The 21,284-nt window shown below is 39.8% G+C and overlaps 3 protein-coding genes across 3 annotated transcripts; all 3 read right to left on the reverse strand.

Moving 5' to 3' along the window:
- Nucleotides 1-966: 966 nt before the first annotated feature.
- LOC123641601 (olfactory receptor 51I2-like) lies at nucleotides 967-1,911 on the reverse strand. Its single transcript, XM_045556482.1, has one exon. It carries the CDS (start codon nucleotides 1,909-1,911, stop codon nucleotides 967-969), a length of 945 nt encoding a protein of 314 aa, XP_045412438.1.
- Nucleotides 1,912-5,575: 3,664 nt separating this feature from the next.
- On the reverse strand, nucleotides 5,576-6,520 carry LOC123641602 (olfactory receptor 51I2-like). The gene has a single exon (XM_045556484.1). The coding sequence runs from the start codon at nucleotides 6,518-6,520 to the stop codon at nucleotides 5,576-5,578; it is 945 nt and encodes a 314-aa protein (XP_045412440.1).
- Nucleotides 6,521-15,722: 9,202 nt separating this feature from the next.
- On the reverse strand, nucleotides 15,723-16,670 carry LOC123642044 (olfactory receptor 51I2-like). The gene has a single exon (XM_045556972.1). It carries the CDS (start codon nucleotides 16,668-16,670, stop codon nucleotides 15,723-15,725), a length of 948 nt encoding a protein of 315 aa, XP_045412928.1.
- Nucleotides 16,671-21,284: the final 4,614 nt, after the last annotated feature.

Genomic DNA, 21,284 nt, shown 5'->3' on the forward strand with positions numbered 1-21,284 from the left:
ATGGTGCCAGGGGGCTTGTTCCACTGGTTGGTGTGCAAGGCCATGGGGGCTGGGCTGCTGGACGGCGCAGACTCTCTCCCCACACAGGGACAGTGGGACTCTGCTGAACCCACTCTCCAATGCACCTTTACTATACAATCTCCAATCAGTTCCCTGATCAGTATAGAGGCTCATGACAGTGGTGATGCTCCCCCTGTCCATAGCTCAAGTTGCAATGTGCATGCAGAGGGTGTAGGGCCCTGGGGTTCTCCCCTTTATCCCTCCCCCATGTGTAGGGGCCTCGCTCAGGTACCTTCTAATCTTGGCAAGCAGAACTCCCCATCCCCGTCTCCTTCACTCTAATTGTCTCTTGTCAGTTCTCTGATGATTTATAGTGTTCTCTCCAAAAAGGTCCATCTGTAGGTGAGCATCTACTTGTAGTTTTTGATCTTTTCCTAAAGAATGGCATGAGCAAGCTTCTTCTAATCTGCCATCTTGGCCCTCCGCCTGTATTTTTAAGGTTTAAGGATATTCAAAATGACTATTTTTAAAGTTTTAAAGATATTGAAAATGATTGTTCTTTTAAAAATTCTTAGATGATACCTATGATCTCAAGTTACATAATCCCCAATTCTAACATGCTGTAACTAATTTACACATTAGTTTTTGCCTGTTTATTTTTGAGATTTACTTGAAAGCATAGATGTTATTAACATATTGAGACAAAAAGATCTAATTCAAGACTTCTTCCTTGTAGGTCTGAGAGAAGTCATTTGTGGCAACCTGCTACATGATTAATTACAATTCAGGGCAGCCTAATATTTTGAGTTATGAGTTAGCCAATTCCATATAACTAATAGCAGGAATTTTAGGTCCTTGTCTAGAAGGAGATTAAAAGTTTCCTAAGGACTATCCTAGTAAGCCCAAACATCAGCAATAACAAAGAACTCCTAAGGTATTTGGCTTTCCAGGAGGTTTTTCCCCCGATCAGAGATTAGGCCCCAGTAACATCTTGCGTAGCCTCCGGCGAATCTCCTTAGTCTTGATAGAATAGATAATTGGGTTGAGCATTGGAGGCACAAAGAGATAGGCCAGGGACATGAACTTGTGCACATACTCAGGGGCATGCTTCCCAAATCGATGGACCATGGACACACTAACCATAGGCACATAGAAGATTAGCACAGCACAGATATGTGACACACATGTGTTGAGTGTCTTAAGCCTCTCTTCCTGGGAGGCAATGGCTAGCACAGAGTGTAGAATGAGAACATAGGAGAGGAAGATGAGCACTGAATCTATACCAAAGGCAGAGATGACAATGAACAGGCCATACATGCTGTTGATGGTAGTATCTTCACAGGGTAGGCGGATCAAGTCTGGGTGCAGGCAGTAGGAATGGGTCAGCACATTGGCCTTGCAGAAAGGCAGCCTTTTCAGGAGGAAGGGAAGTGGGAAGACCATGCAGAAGCTGCGGAGGATGATGGATATGCCAATGTGGGCCACACGGGTATCAGTGAGGACTGTGGAATAGCACAAGGGGTTACAGATGGCCACGTAGCGGTCAAAACTCATGGCCAGCAGAATCCCAGACTCTGTCCAGGAGAAAAAGTGGATGAAAAACATCTGGGCTAGGCAGGTATCAAAAGCAATTGCTGGGGCTTGAAAACACACTGCAGCCAGTATAGTAGGCAATGTAGAAAAGGACACACCCAGGTCATTAACAGACAAAAGAGACAGGAAATAGTACATTGGCTGGTGCAAGCTCTGCTCCTCCTTTATGATGAAGAGGATTAGGGTGTTGCCAAGGATAGAGATAGCATAAAGCAGCAGGAGGAGGACAGCCAGCCAGCGCTCCAGGCTCTTCATTTCTGGAAAGCCTGTTAGAGTGAAGCTGGTGGTACTTGAGATGTTAGTCCCAAAGTTTCCCATCTGGTTTCTGAGTGACTTTTGGAGAAATGCAACCAGAGTGAAGGGAGATCAGACAATAGAAGAAGTGAAGACCAAGAATAGATGGTGTCTCAGGATAGGAGAGATAATGATGCTTAGATTCCAATATCAAAGATCATGAAAAAGTCAGAAATAAGCAGGTTACATTTCAGACCCCTCACAGTCTGGCAGTAAATCTGTCATGGGCTCCAGATCCTTCCCCATAGAAATCTTTTGACTCATTTTTTGACGTTATCCCTTATTCTTTCTGTGTTTGTATTTTTATATAGGTTCAAAACTTTCTCTAATGATGAAACATGTTTTTTCCATTTCTCTTTACCAGTTCTTAGCCATTAGGTTGTTCAATAAGTGAGGTACAATATGTCCTCTGTGAAGTATTTCCTTAATCCTCTCCACCTACTGATTTACTCCCTCTTGTGCAAGTAACAGCACTTTTGTTTCATCTTCTAAGCTGCCTCTCCTCTCTCACACTAGAGCGTCACTCCAGTTCCTCGCCCTCTCTTTGTTGCTTGGGCCCCTTGCTTATGCAGTGAGCATCCATAATTTCACTCTCCTCTGTACCTGACTGTTTTTGTTTCTTTTCTATATGCTCACATGTTTTGTTCTCTATTTAGACCAACGATTCTCAAACTCTGCTTTGTGTTAGACTCCCTTCAGGAGCTTTTAAAAACCCTTTTGCTTAGACCAAACTCATACCAATTAAATCATAAGTTCTGCAGGTGGATCTCAGGAATCAGCATATGTTAGAATTCCTAGGCAATTCTAATAGACAGCCAAGTTTGAGAATTAGGGGTTTAGATCACTCCTATTAGCATTCAAATATGTCCCTCCTCCCACCACTTCCTCCTCTCTGAAGATCAATTTCAGGAGTTACTATCATAGGAAACAAACAAACAGCAACAGCAAACCTCTTTATTGCCTCATGTCCTTCTAGTAATCACCCATTTCTCTGCTCCCTTTTGCAACTAATATTCTCAAAATTATCTCCTACTTGCAATGTCCTCCTTGTCTCTCCTCTGTACAGTAATGATCCCAAATTTATGTCTCCTGCCCAAGCTTCTCTTCTTGCTATAAATTCATGTATCCAATTCCCTAGTTGACTATCAAGTGTGAGAGCTCATTGGCATCTCAAATGCAAAGTTGAACTCTTTATCAATTACCATGCTTGATCTTCATAGTCATCATCTCATTAAAGCCTATCATTGTCTATCTATGTGTTTATGCCAGAAAAATCCAGGAGGCATCCTTGACGTTTCTCACCCATTCACAAGTCTATTTATCTACTGTCACCCATCCAGTATATACCCAACCCTGATTTCTCCTCTCCATCTCACTTCCAAAGGTAACCATCGCTCAGCCTCTTTAACCGGGATGCCTGCAGTACCTTTCTGACTGATTGCCCAGCTTAGTCATGCCTCTCTCTAATCCATTCTCCACAAAGCAGCCAGAGTTTTTGTCTATAATATAAATAAAATGACATTACACTCCTACTAAAAATCTCTGAATCATGCCCCTTACCTTTTGAAATAAGAATTTAAGTATTAATAAGAATTCAAGGTCCTTACCATGGCATGCAGATGCAGCAGCACTACCTAGGAACTTGTCATCTCCAATTATCCTAATCATTCATTCATTACTTCTCTGTTCATGGCTGTCCCTGTTATGTCACCTCACACATATTTTTCTTTCTGGCTCTTCTTACCATACTTTACATTACAGTGCATTATTATTATTATCTATTTGTTTGGTTATTTGATTAGTATCTTTCTCTCCCAATAAATGATAAGCTCCAATAATTTTTTGCATTTCTTCTCATTTTATCCTCAATGCTTAAACAAAGGACAGGGCAGATAGAGCCCTAGACTAGGACTCAGGGATTACCAGTTTGGGTTTTAATTTTTAAAATATTGACTAAATAGATAAACTATCTTAGCAAAAATATATTAAAGGAAGAGCTACATTTTTAAGTGTAAAGTAACTCAGATAAGTAAAATAACTCCCCTAATATCTAATAACTAAGTTTTAATCTCAGCTTTGCTACATAACAGCTGAGAATTTAGTTAGCTTCTTCATATCTTATTTTCACATCTATAGAATAGAAAAAGTAAAACAGAGTAAAACATTGAAAGTGTATATTCAGGTTCCCTGGTGCAAGGCATATACTGAATAAATGGCAACCAAGAAACTTATGGTGAAGAGGGATATTTAGTTGCTGAGAATTCTGGTCCTGTCTTCAAACTGTCTTTCCATTTTCCATTTCCCAATCAGAAGCTCTCTTCTCTTGCTTTTTATTCACTCTCTAATGAGAACATTGGAGTATGAGTTAATCACACTGAAACATTCGCACCAAACAAAAGCTTCAGAAGATGCCCCTCTGAGCCAGGTCTATGCATGTTAGGATCTATATAGCTATAAGAATAAGACAGAGATAGTGGGATTTCAGGTACCAACAGCTATAAATGAGGAGTATGAGAGTGCAAACATAAGTGGAGTGCAGGGAAAAATATCTCTAAATTTCAATTACAAACAACCCGTCCTTCCCCAAATCCTTGTACCTTAATCACTTCAGGATTTTGAAGCAATGAACGAGGTTCCTGAGAGCCTCCATGAGGGAAGAGCTGAGGTCCCCACTTACCTCCAAAGGGTGGCTTTGGTGGATGAGAGAAACAGGTGAAATGCCCACTGAGGGGAGAAATACCAAGGACACCGCACACTCTCCACACAGCCCCACTTCCAGCCTCCATTCACTCCCTGCTCTGAGCTCCATAAAGCTGGGTCTTAAGAGTCCCCTGGGCTGGTAAGTTCAAAGGCTCAAAGCTTCTCTGTGCCCTGTCATTTCTCCCCCTAGAGGTTTCAAAGAAACCTGGAATGAGCAACGTATTCAACTCTTAATTTTTTTAAATAGAATGTTTTTTAATAGAACTGAAGCCCAGAAAGAATGCATTATAAGAGCATAAATTTAGACAATACATATATTGTTGCATGCACTTCATATATTTTGCCAATAGTCTTCCTACTTTATTATTTCCAACATTGTTACTATACACACACACTACAATTTAATTCATAATACAAACTTTACTGAACTTCAATATTACCTAAAGTTGAATCACTTAATACAATTTATGTGCAATTATATTTCTTTCATTTTAAATGCCAGCCAGGTGGACAGTGTGTGTTATCTGAAATAAAGATTGGTATACATAGCAATTATGTGTCTGTGTGTGTATCATTTTAACGAATATCTCTTTGACATAATATTTGGAAAAAGAATCCCTTCCCCATTATAACAGTGTTTCCATGGTAATAAGTAATTTCCTTTGTGATGATTCACTTTAAACAAGAGTAATGCCAACATATGAAATAAGAGACTGATTGTGAGGATGTATATTTCTAGATTTAAAAAGAAGAATATTGAGCAAATACTTTTTGTTAAATTATAGCGCAGTTTACCTTGGCAAAACATGTTAGCTTGAGTCTTAACTGTTGACAGGCTGTCATTCAACATCTGATGGCAGGAATTCTGATGGTAGGTCAGTGCCCAAAAGAATAGTAAAAATGCCTTGTCAAAGTAGGTCTTGAAAACTTAAACTTGTGGAGTAAGGATGGACATCCTTTGTATGTTGGCTTTTAACATGTCCACTGTTCAAAACTTGGTTCCCAGCAGTATTTTGTGAAGCCTCCGACGGATCTCCTTGGTTTTAATGGAATAGATGATAGGATTGAGTGTTGGAGGCACAAAGAGATAGAGGAGGGACAGGAGTGTATGTACATACCGTGGGGCATGTCTTCCATAGCGAGCAGCCATGGACACACCAACCATGGGCACATAAAAGATGAGCACAGCACAGATGTGTGACACACATGTGTTAAGTGTCTTTAATCGTTCTTCCCGGGAGGCAATGGCAAGTACAGAGCGGAGTATGAGCACATAGGACACAAGAATGAATGCAGAATCCAGGCCAAAGGTAGAGATGACAATGAACAGACCAAAGATATTATTGACGGTGATGTCACCACAGGGCAGGCGGATCAGATCTGGATGCAGGCAGTAGGCATGGGAGAGTACGTTGGCCTTGCAGAAGGGTAACCTCTTCAGAAGAAAAGGCAGTGGGAAAACCATACAGAAACTGCGGATGATAACGGACGTGCCCATACACACCACACGGGCATCAGTGAGCACTGTGGTGTAGCGCAGCGGGTTACAGATGGCCACATACCGGTCGAAGCTCATGACCAGCAGGATCCCAGACTCCATGAAGGAGAAGAGATGGATAAAGAACATTTGGGCCATGCAAGAATCAAAACTGATCTCCCTTAAGTAGAAGCAAAATGTGCCCAGGACTGTGGGCAGTGTGGAAAAAGACACACCTACATCATTAACTGATAGCAGGGACAAGAAGTAGTACATAGGCTGGTGAAAGCTCTGTTCCTTCTTGATAACAAAAAGGATAAGGGCATTTCCCACAATGGAGACAATGTAGAAGGCACCAAGAAGCAAAAACATCCAGTGTTGGGAGGTCTCCAGCTCTGGGAGTCCTGTCAAGGTGAAGGGAGGTAGCCCTGAGCTATTGTGTGGCTTACCTCCCATCCTGGGACTCCTGCTTAGAGTCTAGGGCCATTCTCCTGTAAAAGAAGACAAATATACATTTATATGCATAGCGTCTGCCTAATATTTGAAGACTCTCACATAAAATCCAGATCTTCACTTTACAGCATTAATCAGTTTTGTTCACTAACCCTGTCATTCTTGCCTCCCATTGTTACCAAGATTTCTGAAATGATTTGTGTTGTCTCAATTCACCTGTCTGGCAACTCAGGTCCCTTTGTCCTCCTTTACAACTGTGTGTTTTGTCACTATGCTCTTTCTCACATTCAAGGCTATGAAATCTTTTCTTCATCAACCTGTGAGTATCATTTTGTTTAAGACCTAAGACAAAACTCCTCTGATCAATACTTCCTCAATTATTATGTCCTCTTTCTGAGCAAACCACTGATTCACTGAACCATAGTCTCTTCTTTTTTCCACTCTTTCATGTTACTAAAAATCCACTGCTCCCAATTTCCCTGCTCCTATATGGCCTCTCAGTTCTTTCATCCATTCATCTGGACAGAAGATAAGTGGACAATAAGATGTCCATTCATAAAGATAACCTATCAGATGTTCATCTAGGTACACTAGAATTTCATATTTCTATCCACGTTTTCATTCTTCTATCCATTTATCTTAAGTCATCATTTTTGCCCTGAATAATTTAATTTACTGAAAGTCATTTCTTAATATTTTTTTCAGAACAAAATAGTACCTATCTCCTAAATAATAATTTCTCTATACCACAGACTTGCCTCTCATCCATCTTCTACATCTCTTTGAATAAAAATCATCATTATGCCCAAGACTGAGACTCAAAATCCAAACATCACTTTGACTACTTCTTTTTCTTCACCTACTACATATGTTAAGTCAGGTAACAGCCAATGAAAATACCAAACCCCAAGTACCCTGTCAGCACCTTTTGGAAATTCATTCCACCTGCAACATTCCACACTTCAGATACAAGGTATCACATTAGTATACCATAATAACAGACTCCTAATAAATATCTCACCTTTCACTCTTCATCTCTATTATGAGATAGAACTAATATTGTTAAAGGAAAATCTGAAAATGCACTTTTCAGATTAGAATCCTTAAATAGTCCCTCATTATCAATTGATCAAATCCAGGTTGATTAGTCTAAAATTAAAGGCCATCTATAGTTAATACTAAATTAATATTTCTGATCCCAACTCTCAAAATTCTCTTTCTTATACCTCATAACATCCAGATAAGTCTAGTTGCTGTGATCCAAACTTGACCTGCAGCTTCCCAGCTCCTAGAGGTTGCCCCTGACTCCATGAACATAACATTCAATCCATCTTCCAGGGCTGAGGTCCAAGGATACCCTCCTCCATGAATGTTCGGCGAGAGGTATTTTCCCTTACTCCTCACAGATCTACGGCATCTCCTTTTGTGTTCATTTCTCTTATCTTTTCTACTGTATCACTAACTCTTAAGAACTCAGCTCTGACTCTTATTTATATTTTCAGTGCCTGTTATGCTTTGTTTAGTGCAAGAGTTTGACCAGGAGAGGTACTCAGTAAGTCATTCACCTTTGTAGGTTTTTGTCTTTTTGTTGTAAATTGGAGATGCTAAGAAACTTACCTAATGGGATTGTGAAAAGCCAAAAGTGAACAGTTGTAAAAATGTTAGGACCAAAGATTTTTGCACCTCGAGGTTTCTTTTTTGATTTTTGGTTTTTGTTTGTTTGTTTGTTTTGTTTTGTTTTTTTGAGACTGGATCTCATTCTATTGCCTGGGCTAGAATGCAGTGGTATCATTGTAGCTCACAGCAACCTCAAACTTCTGGGCTCAAGGGATCCTCCTGCCTCAGACTCCTGAGTAGCTAAGACTACAGGCATGGGGCCTGGCTGTTCCTCAGATTGGTCTCAAACTTCTGACCTCAAGTGATCCTCCCATCTTGGCCTCTCAAAGTGCTAGGATTACAGGTGTTAGCCACCACACCCAGCTGCAACTCTGAGTTCAAAAGCCTGCTCTACAACCTCACCTCCAGTCTTTCAGATAAGGTGCTCCTCCTTCCACACTGGGACTCTTCTACGCTTTCTTATCAGGATGCAATTTTGTCTTCATTCCATATTTTTAGGACCCCTTTGTTTTCCCTACATGAAAGCTCTTCCTATACACTTTCATTTGTTTCTGTATGCAATATACAGACACCTTTGATTTGGAGTCTTTTTAATACTAAGTAGGGTCCTTCCAAGTGGCTATCAAAACAGCCAGGGTCTTTTGATATAACCCCTGATTCCAGATTTTTTTGAAAAAATTAGGGAGGTGGTTATTCATACTGTGGCATCCGCATCCAAAGAATACCCTGATGAGGTATCCCTTCTGAAAAGGTAATGTGTGAAGCAGAAGCATCATGGAATTTCAGGAACCAAGAGCAACAGATGGAACATATAGCACTGGAAAGGTGATGATAGTGAAAGCACACAGGGGAAAAAAACTGACTCAGATTAGAGACAGCCTTTTCTCTTCTGGTGCCATATTGTAACACTCAAGAGTTTCTAAGCTAAGAAACAGTACTTTAGGGCCCAAATTTGGAGTGCCTGACACTCCAACTTACCTACCTGAGAGAGTTCTATGCATGGAAGGTACAGAGGAAGGAAGAGCAGCACTGGGGGCTCTGCACACACTGCACATGCTCCTCAGCTACCTCTGCCAGCTCCCTGGCCTGAACAGTATATAGTTACATCCAGGAATTCCCTTAAGCTATTATCAGGTGCTCATGGACTTCTGGGAATATGGGGCATCTCCAGTGTTCCACACCTCCCTGACTGAGCATTTCATTGCTCCTAAGACATATGCCAGAGTAGAAATGATCAGAACTGAAAGAGACCTGAAAGAACATTGTATACTATCTAGCCCCACATTTTACAGAAATAATTACAACCTAGAAAAAAAGAGATACCTCAAATGTATACAGCTTGTTACTGGCAGGATGATACTTAACTCAGCTTATGGCCTGTCCACTACACAACTATGATCAATATCCATAAGAAATGCTGGATTTTATAAAGAATGCTTAAGCCCCATATAAGTTAATTTCAGCATTTGAATTTATTAGAACATGTGAGATTCTCACTTGGGCCACCCATGAAATTGACCCTAATCATGATAAGAAGCACTGGTTCACTGTAGCTGACCACACACATACTGCAATTACAGATCAAATTGTAGAATATATTTGCCCTGATCAAGAAGGTGTTGAGGGCATTGCACTGTGCTGCCTTCTTCATAAATGTTTATTGAATACCTGCTAGGGAGACAACAAAAGTAATAGGGATTAGTTGACAAAGTTGAAGTTATGTGGGCCTGAGTTTGAGTCCAGGTTCCATCACTTGCCTTGAGAAAGTTTCTAACCCACATACAGCTTAATGTTTTCACCTCTAAAATAGACAGTAATCATCCTTACATCACAGAATAATTGGGATGATTAAACAAGATAATGCATGAAAACCATGTAGCGTATTTGCTGCTATTAATATATAGCACTCAATGAATGTTAGTGGTTATGTTTGAGTCCCAAACATTAAGTCCTGAAAGTAAAACAATTGGGAGTGGATATTGACCTAAGTGTACAGTGTTGGAAAAGTAAATACTTAGAATAACTTGAATAACTTATTTCTAGGAAAATGCTAGCAGATACATCTGGAAGGAATAGTTCTTTCTTACTAACAGGAGGCTCACATTGTGACCAGGTCAGGGAGGACAGCAAGAAAGTTGGCTGTAAAAAGAACCTCTTGCATAATTAATATTTGTCTGAGACTAACCAGAATGAAAATATAGTCACTTTTCAAGAATACTACTCATTGATAAATCAGACCAAAGGATTCAGTGCATCTCCTAATAAACTCCTATATCTTCTCACAGGCACATTGATTCTCATGGGAAAATGTCAGAAAATCACCTGAACCCTGATTACTACACATGAATTTATCAGAATTCTGTGTCCATTGTTCCTTTCTCATAAGTCGTTTTCTTTAAATCTTCCCATACGAAAAAACAAGATGTCTATTTATTTATGACAAGGCCATAATCCCTACCCTAAAGGTCTATGCTATAAGGTATATTTTAGCACAAGTGAGTATAAATTGAGACATTCATTCAATGTTAGACATAATTTTAGTCATCAAAAGATATAGATGAGTAAGTATACAAATTCATGTTCTAGTTTGGGAAACTCCTAAGGAAACATAACATTTCAATGAATGCAAAGATAGGAGATACAGGGATCATTTTAGGGGAGAACAAAAAAGGCGGAATTTGCAATAGGGCAGTCTGAGAAGATTTCCTGATGCATGTGACAACTCTCAAAGAATGACTCTAAAAGAATGAGCAAATATTATTGAGGTGAGTATGGTAGACAGAATGCCTCTCAAAAAATGCCCATGCTTAGAACCTATGAATATGTTATGTTTTATGGCAAAAGGAACTTTGTCAATGCAATTAAGATTATGGACCTTAAGACAGGTTTTTTTTTTTTTTTTCTTTTGAATGAGCCAGGTACAACTAATGACATGAGTCCTTAAAAACCACAGACCTTTATCAGGCTGAAGATAGAAAGATGCAGCAGATGAAAGACCAAAGCATGAGAGGCACTCAAATTGCTTGAAGAAGTCAAATAAAAAGCATGAGAAATAATGGGCAGCTTTAGTAATGTGTTTAAGAGTAAAGACCAACCATGAGCTAAAACTCAGGAAGGGAGTGGAAACCTCAGATCTACAACCACAGAGAATGGGAACCTCCCTATAAACACAGAGAACTGAAATGAATCAACAGCCCAATGAAGCTTCAAAGCCAATTCTTCCTCAAAGCCTTCAAGAAGGAATGCAGCCCTGCCAATACCTTTATTTCATCCCTAAGAGACCCTAAGCATTTAGGGTTACTGAATTTTTGAGCTACAAACCTATAATATGAGAGATTTCTGTTCTTTTAAGTTGCTAAATGTGTGGCAATTTCTTATGGCAGCCATAGAAGCTAATGCAATGAGCCTTAGGCAAAAAGAAAAGGGGAGGTAGAGAACAAAGAAGGGTCATTCCTGGCAGATATAACAAACAAACACAGGTATTATGACTTGTAAGGATTACTGGGAAAGAAGAATGGGTGGCAGAACAAGAGGGCTTCCTAAGACTTAAAGAGTGAGTTAGAGGAGGGGCGCCATGGCTCATGCTTGTAATCCTAGCACCCTGGGAGGCTGAGACAGGCAGATCCTTGGAGCTCAGGAGCTCAACAGCAGCCCGAGCAAGAGCGAGACCCTGTCTCTACTAAAAAAAAAAAAAAAAAAAACAAAGAAAGAAATTAGCTGGACTACTAAAAGTATATAGAAAAAATTAGCCAGGCATGGTGGCACATGCATGTAGTCCCAGCTACTCAGGAAGCTGAGGCAGGAGGATTGCTTGAACCCAGGAGTTTGAGGTTGTTGTGAGCTAGGCTGATGCCACGGCACTCTAGTCCCAGCAACAGAGTGAGACCACTGCTATAAGCAGGAGAGAGAAGACACACTTAGACATACTGATAGGAAGTTAAGAGTCCTTGTCTAATCACATCAACATTCTTCTAAAATAAAGGCAAAATCATAAGCGGGGAGTAAGACATCAGGATGTTAGATATGACTGGTTTGAGAGAAACTAAGGTATGAATTGGGAAATATGGAAGCATCTGTGACCAGTGTCTGGTGTCTGTTACAATTTAGGCTAACTTATGATACTATTGAGTTTATCATTTCCTAAGTAGGCCCACCCTCGTAATCGCACTACTCTTCTTTTGAAAGCTTTTTAATTTTCTTGGCCACAGCCCCCTGGAGCTCACTATTTTGTTGCTTCAGTCTGTATAAGCTGCTTCCCAAGCCCATTATACAGCTGTCGTGAAGGGATTTGCCCAGTTGCTGTCCTCGGTTAGAATCCTGTTTCCTGGATCATAGGTCTTCCTTTTCCTCATCTTCCGTGTTTTGTTGTTTTGCTAAAGATTGTCCTCCTTCACACTTTGTTTTAGGAAGCTATTTTTTAATTGTATATCAACTCTGTTTCCCTCTCTGTCTTCCTCAATGATTTGTAGAGAACTTTTCCCATGCCATACATTGTTCTAGGCATCCTCTAAGGGGTAGTATTTTATTTGGGGATATTTAACTATAAAATGGTACTGTGCAACATTTGTGATCTCTTCACCTTCTTAAGATAGAAATATAGTCACATATTTTCAAGACACCAATTGTGGACATTTCCTCATCTATGAAACAGAACATAGCAAACAGTTAAGACTATGTGTTTGGGTTTTATCCATGTCTCTGAAGTCATTAATTCAGACCTAACCTCGATATTTCTGTTTCCACCATTGGATGTGTTAGAAGCAGGAAAATAAGAAAGAGTGTATTAATGAATATGTGTGAAGGTCTATGTTGGAGCACTTCCTGATGTAGAGTGGGGTGGAGGTGCAGCATGATATAGTCCTCAAACTATAGAGTGTGACAGAAACGTATAATGTGAGATGTACTGTGTAGAACCTGGAAGAGTTAGTCACAGAAGGGGGTGCAGAACTTTAATTGAACCTTCATGACTGTTGAAATATGTACCCAGACAGGCAAAAGGTCAAATGAGTCCACAGAGGACCCAAATTCCATTCAGTAGTAACTCCTACACCCTATACTCCTCTAAGAGTATGGGTCCAGGAGGTTCTCCATGCACCAACACTATATTGGAAAATGGCTTCTGTTTCACAGAGTATATATGCTGGCATTTGCTTCCAACAGGCACACAGATCTGGACCTTCTTCCAACCCACAACAGGTGGTTTATTTAAAGACACCATCTTGCTTAAAGAGACCAAGTGCAGTTCATGTTACAGTCCTAGAAAAATCAGATATAAAACCAGTAAGACTGCCTGAGTGATAGAGGTTGAATCATAGGAAAAGGTTAAAGAAGTCAAGACCTCAGCCCAGAGGTATCTGATGACCTTGATAACCCTGTGGTGGTGAGAGTATTGCTGTCAGCAGTTCTCATCAGTGAACTAGGGAAATCGTCTGAGAGTATGTCCAGAGAGGTGAGGGACAGTGACAGACAGAGCCCAGAGCTCTCTGGTTAATGAACTGAATAAGAGAAAAATATCAGCAGCAAATGTCTGCTGAGCCCCTTTTAGACTGGGAAGATTTCTAAGGTCAAGAAACAGATTCTATTATTCAGGAAATGTATTGTGAAAAACATTAGCCTAGATGTTCCCAGACAGCTTTTCACAGGTACACAAAAGATCCATATCATTGCTTCAAAGTCCTCTAGATTTAAAGGAGCAAGCAAAGGCACTGTCACTGAAATCGTATTTTCCACTCGTCATAGCAGTAATTTTAAGTCAGATTTGTGACAGATCTAAAATCATTCAAAAAGAGCATCCATCCAAAAAATATTTATTTAAACATCTACTAAAGGCCAGACACAATGCTACTAATATTTTAAATTATGATGGGTATGCTCTATAGTACATAAGCTCTAAACAAGACAAATATTCAAGGTACATTTGTAGGATGTTTGAAAATTTTAAGCACAGTTTATTTTTCATTCACTTTGGTCATATCCATATGCATATAGTATTTAGACTATGATCAATAATAAAAGTGTCATATGGAATTGTTAGTACAATTATAATCTATTTTAGAGTAAAACATTTTAGAATGTGATAATTCATTAAAATATAAAGAGATTGATGATCTGTAAATATACGCAAATATAATCATTTATTAATTCATTCCTCAACTATTTTTTTGCATGTCAGGTACATTCCAGGCCCTGTGTTAAAGGCTAAAGAGTACAAAGATAAATATTAATAAAACTCATGAGTGTCTGCCCATGAGTTGCTAGTGGAAGTGACAAACTAATCAAACTAACTTACATACCGAGGACAGTGGGAACACACAAAACTGGTAGTAACAGTTCTACTTAAGGCTCAGGAAAATCTTTGACAAAGTATTTCTTTACACTAGGGCTTATGCACATAATATTTGAAAGCTAAACATAGTATGTTGCATTTATCTTTGCTGAATAAAAATAAAGCTATCTGTATAATATTATATAATTTTTAAAGCAGTTTATTTTTTTTAAAAAAAGACAAGCCCATGAGGTAGATAAATCAGAGATTGGTGCCCTATTTTACATGGAGGAAATTAAGACCTAGAGAGTTTCATTCCACTTACTCAGGATCTTGTCATTTATACTTCATCTTACAGGGGGGATTATGGGGCACAGAGGGAGAGGAAATATTTTCTGATATGAAACTCTGAATTGAACAAAAGTATTATTAGTCCATATGTTCATTCATTAATTTATTTATCCATTATTTCCTTCCCTCGTTCATTATGTATTCTTCCATTGTTTTGCTTATTCTTCTATTATTACTCTAGCATCATCAGATGCTATCTGAACAGAAGGCCCATGGTAAGTCTAAATGGACAGACAGAGTAGAGTAAGACAATATTTCTGCCTTTGGGAGCTCAGATTCCATCAGGGGAAAACAGATGGTAATAACAGAATGAGGGAGAAGGGTCACAGGAGAGATATAAGCAAAGGGCTGTTGAGTTCAATGGTGGTTGGCAGAGCCAAATGCCTACGTATCTCAGGGTCTCCTATGTGGAAAAAAAAACACATGCCAGGAGTCCTAAAGTCTACTTCTGACTAATTAAATACCATAGCTGTCAAATCTCAAAACTTCACAACTTTTCAAACATCATGGTGACAAAGGGCCTAGCTTCTGGCAGTATCAGAAATCAACCACACTAAACTTGCATGTTAGTAATTATGTATACTCAGCCCATAATTACTCCTATCTGTTCCTCTGTCTCTTTCAGAGTTGTACGGGCCTATAACCAAAAGCCCTAACATGTCACTAAATGTCCTGAAATTAGTCCTCAGCTCCCCCAGAGAATACTCCTCAACATACCCCTGATTATTCTTGAAGAGAGACCTTTTTATTTCCTTTAGAAGACATTGACATAGTTAATTTCTATTAATAAATAAGACCCAAAGATGGTTCTGGCAGGTGCTGGCCCAATATACTACATTAAATGATTGATCATCGATTCTAGAACTCTAAGTGCACACTAACATTCCCCTGATTGACGCATTCTTACTCTGGTGTCTGGCTGCCTGTAGCTCCAACACTAGACCACCTAGGCCTTCTAGATCTCCCAAAAAGTCAGGACTTGACCCTGAAGAGCATCTTGAGAAGCCTGCGGCGTATCTCCTTTGTCTTAATGGAGTAGATGATTGGATTTAGCATGGAAGGCACAAAGAGGTAGAGGATAGACATGAGGATATGGACAACGTGGGGCAGGCCAGCCCCAAAGCGATGTACAATGGACACACTAACCATAGGCACATAGAAGATGAGCACAGCTGAGATGTGGGACACGCACGTGTTGAGTGTCTTGAGACGCTCCTCCCGAGAGGCAATGGCTAGCACTGATCGCAGGATGAGTACGTAGGAGATGAGGATGAGTGCAGAGTCCAGACCAAAGGTGAACAACACAATGGACAGCCCATAGTGGCTATTGAGGGAGACATCAGTACATGCCAATTTGATCATATCCACGTGAAGGCAGTAGGCATGAGAGAGAATGCTCTGGGGGTGGCAGAAAGGCAGTCTGTGCAGCAGCAGTGGGAAGACCAGGATGAGAGCAAAGCTGCGGAGGACAGTACCCAGGCCCATTGCCACAATTCGGGCATTGGTGAGCACGACAGCATAGCGCAGTGGATTACAGATGGCCACATAGCGATCGAAACTCATAGCCAGAAGGATACCAGACTCTGTCCAAGAGAAGAGGTGGATGAAAAACATTTGGACCAAGCAGGCATTAAAAGTAATCACTCGAGCGCGGAAACAGAGGGCAGCCAGCACAGTCGGCAATGTGGAAAGGGACACACCCAAGTCATTGACTGAGAGTAGAGACAAGAAGTAGTACATGGGTTGGTGCAGGCTCTGCTCCTCCTTGACAATGAGGAGGATCAGGGCATTGCCCACAATGGAGATGGCATAGAGTAGAAGGAGAGGGAGGGATAGCAAGGGGCCCATGGCCTCCATTCCTGGGAAGCCTGTCAGAATAAAGCTGGGAGCATCAGAGGCATTGATCCTGAAGTTGCCCATGAGAGGCTGGGAACATTTGTCATCAGCCGGATTGATCGTTTGGAGAAACTATACCATGCGCTTAAGATTACTACTGCTCCTGGGGAGGAAAAGCAACACCCAGGTTTACACATTGTAATTATACACAGATTTTTATTGCTGAAATGTACTGGGAGAATGAACAGGCAGCTATGAAATGCTAGCTGTTGAGAGAGAGGCTTCTTTCTTAGACCTCTTTCAAAACATGATTAAGACTTTTTCAGAGAGGTTGACTAGCTCATTCAGTCTCATTGGTAGCCCTCTGAATGCCCTCGTTATGGTCATTATGACAGCTCTCCATCATATGCCTCAAATTTCATAGCCATGATCTTAGTTGATCCTTAAAAGATGTTAATTAACGCTTACACCCAGCCTGACAGACAAGGAACCACGTGACCAAGAAAAGGAAAGGAATTAGCCAGATTTTCTAATGAGGAAGTTACATGGCTGGAACTCAAACTCTGTAACCCAGCCATCCCAAGGTATTTAGATGATCCAGGATCCTACATTTAACACTGAAGGGTCCTTGCAGGAAGCTGGAAAATCAGTATCTCATGAGAGGCATTGTGGTGTACTAGTTAAGGGTTTGAATCCTAATGCTGCAACTTTCACATAATAGCTATGTGAAATTAGGCAAATTTCTTACACTCTCTGTCTCCTTTACTTTTAAGATAGGGCAAAAATAGAGTTCCTGTATGGATATACAAACATGTATATATAAGGGGAGATGTCAGGGAGAGAAAATTTGACTTGAAACAGGTCCTGCCTATTAGTAAGCATTATAAGTATACTGCTATTATTATTATTGTTATTATTTAAAAACACATTTAGATGGCAAATAGACTGTATATTGTACTTTCTTTAACAAACACCATGTCGTATGTTTATACAAAACTTAAATATCTAATCTTTAAACCATGTATCGTCACATAATAGATTATGGGAAAGACAAGCAAAAGTAAAAAGCAAAGGATTAAGAAAAATTAAGAGAGAAAAATTATAATGTTGAAAACATTCTACCCGTTACCTTTTTTTTCTTATGACTCGCTAAAGAGTAGCATTCTTTCACTTCCATAACAGAGCATGTCTGTCCTCTCACAGAACCGCAAGCTTCCTCACAAGTAGATGAAACATGTTGCCTTCCACCAGCCCCAGCAAGGCTGTGAGAAGAGGGGACACAATGCATTTTACATCCTTCCCCTTGCTTCTTGGCACTGTTGAGTTTCAGAAACAACCATTTGAGGAAGAAGCTTCATTTGAGTATTTTATAATATTTCTGTGGCATGTCCAAAAACCCTGTAGATAAGTGGCTTCACTTGCCACTTTCATAGGTGTTAGATCTCCTTCTGCCCCTCATGAATAATTCTTAATGCTCAAGTATAATTATCCACCACTAAGTAATTTATTAAACCACCGTCATATCTATTATTTTATATAACCCTTGGGTGAAAGATCTATTTTCCTGTGGCATAAGATAAGCATTATATTAATGAATAATCAGGTTAGACATCAGGAAGAAATGCCCTACCCAAGTGCTAACAGTCTGGGAAAAATTTCCAAGGACCTACTGCTGAAGAATGGGTTTGCTGAGTGATGCACTGAATTTGAAGGGGATGAACCAGATAAGCCCTGGGAAACCTGCAAAGTGTATTAGCTGCCATTAGTACCACACAAAGAAATAAACATTGAGAATTTTAGAGGAGATGATCTCAGGAGATGATTAGTTCACCCACTTCTTGAACAACACGCCCCTGAGTCTCATTTCACATGTCACATATTCCACTGTAAGGAAACCTAAAATTATCTTAACTAAAAACCTGCTGCTGCAAAATAAGCTGTTTTAATATCTTTCTTATCCTAACTCGAGATGATGGAGTTCAGCTGAGTGGTTCCTACTGACTCTAGCATCCTCTCTTTTCCTTAATGTTTTTCTCCACGTTCATGCCAATTAAAAGGAGGGGGCAGAGAGTAAAGAGAGATGTGATAAAGATTGAGAGGGAGAGAAATAGAAGGACAGGGGAAAAGGCAGAAAGTGATAAAGAGATAGAGAAAGGGGAATAAAAAACATAGAGAAAATAATATAGAGATGGGGAGGGGCAGGTGAGGGAAGAGAAATGCAAGACCAGAGAAGGGATTTTGGAGAGACAGTGGAAACACTGAACATATTGAGCATGGAGAAGAAGAAAGAGGGGAAGACAAATACGACTTGAGAGTAGCTACAAGGCAATGCCCCACCCTGCTCCAGGTGCTCCAGGGGGAATGAGCTGTGCTTTCCCCAGGCCAGGCCAAGGCTGTAGAAGACCCCATACTCACACTACATTTCACAGGAGCTGCCTCTCCAGCTCTGAGAAGTGGCAGGGTTATAGCAAGCAATAACATTGCCCAGAAAAACCCTTTTGGGAACAGGCTCTTCACAGAGGGATCTCATTGTATGGCTCTTGCTATCTATTCCCATGGGTGGTTCAGACCTCTGTGCAAAGGACAAGTCAATACCCCTTCTCCTTCCAGCTGAGCAGCACTTACCTGTCTCCCCCTCCACCATGTCCTCCTGGCTCCCAATATCCTGTGAGGGATGCATCCTAACCATCCTCTGGCAAATAAGGGGTCTGACTACCAAGGAGCCCAGTGCTAGTTTGTGGCAAACCAAGAATATAACTCATTCTACCTGAATTTCAGCTCCAAGTTTCTTTTCCCCAAGCCAAGTCCCCACTTCAGGGCCCTCTTCTCAGGGGACTTTCAGAAGCCAGACTCTAGGGTTGGCTAAAGTCATAGCTCATAGAAATATAATAATCATCAATGATACTCAGTGTTTCCAATATTCCCTAAACTTCATAAAGAACTTTGACAACAAAATTCAGAGGAAAGAAATCTCTTCCTATTTCACAGATGAGGAAACTGAGTGCTCAGAAAGTCAAATTAGGTTCAAAATTATATCACTGAGCAGAGGGCTTCACTCAAACTAGACCATTCATTTATTTAATTAACATCTCCTGAATGCATAAAGACGACAGAAATTTATTTTAGGTTCTTTTATCCTTTTCTTTTTCAGTTTTCTCCATCTTTGAGGAAGGTTGAACAGAGAGTGGCAAAGGTAGAAACACAAGCAGTTAAATAGGAAAGAAAAAACAAGCAGGGAAAAAAGGTAAAGAAACTAATGACGGTCTTTGCAAGATAACAATTTTTATTATGTGCTCAGAAAATGTCAAGTGAGTATCATTGATGATTTCAATGTTCATTTGTATTATTGCATTTATCAGAGTACTTGATTTCTGATATAACATTCCATTGCATGAATAAAACATATTTTGTGTGCTCATTAATCAGTTGATGCACATTTGGATTTCTCTCATTTTTTGGCGATTATGAATAATGTTTCCTTGAATATTTGTGTGCAAGCTTTGTTGTAAAATCATGTTTTCAGGTCTTTTGAGTCTACCTAGAAGTAAAATTGCTGGGTCAATTGAAAACTCTGTTTAACTATTTGAAGAAAAGCCAAACTGTTTTCCAAAGTGGCTACACCAATTTTCATTTCCATGAGCAAACATGTGAGGATTTCAGTAGCTCCATACCTTCACTGACACGTGTTATTTTCTGCTTTTGTTTGTTTGTTTGCTTATAGCCATCCAAATTTGTGTGGAGTGGTATCTCATAGTGGTTTTGATTTGCATTTCCCAAATGTTGAATATCTTTCTACCAGAGATGATTTATGTGGCAGACTAGGCTTTGTTCCTCCATCAAATTGGCTCCTGGATCAATCTTACCATCCTGTCTCTGTCATTATGGAGAAAATGAGAAACAAGCAAGAGATCAGTTTATGCTTGCTTTATTAGAATTATGATTACAAGCTTATCTATACAAATTCTGGCATCTGAAAAAAGAAATTTCAATTACAAATTCTTGCTTCTCAGTATTCTCTGGTGCATTGTCCTTCCTAGGCAACAAGAGATGGTTTCAATTAATGATTTAAGGGAGTTTCTTTAATTATTAATTAAGTTAACATATACCTGCCTAGGGCATGCTTTCTCCATCTTATAGATATTTATTTTAAAAATAATGCACAGCTTTAGACCAGAGAATCTTAGCAATGTTTAAAAGTTCTGAAATTAAATGCACCTTTAGGCTCTGCCAATAGTAAGCATTAGAGGCAGACTGGAAAGCCAGAAGAAGAATAAGGGATTTGCTTTTCCTGTTGGCCTCTATTCTTGTCATTATCCCCCAAACAAATATTTTATCCTGGGAAATAACACTTGATTCTAATAGAAGAAGTTTCTGGTGTGTTCTAGCTTTGTTTTTTTCCATCATATCCTCCCACATATACCAGTGCCAGCTCTCTGAGATCCACCCTAGAAGTCTGGGTCCCAGCTCTCACCCTAATTTAAGGTTCTGATAACCAGAAACTCCTCTCTTAAGGCAGAAGCTGATTCCAGCACTTACTAACCCTGATTTATGGCAGTGTTCCCTGAACTGCAAACTCCTTGCACTCTCAGCTAAGTTATTTCTATAAAAACAAGTATTCTCAGAGCTTACTTTTATAAAAATTACATTGAGAATAACTGAGGATGAATTTTGTCTCATTCTATCAATATTTATTTTTAG

This window comes from Lemur catta, chromosome 7, assembly GCF_020740605.2.
Source record: "Lemur catta isolate mLemCat1 chromosome 7, mLemCat1.pri, whole genome shotgun sequence".
Taxonomy (NCBI): Eukaryota; Metazoa; Chordata; class Mammalia; order Primates; family Lemuridae; genus Lemur; species Lemur catta.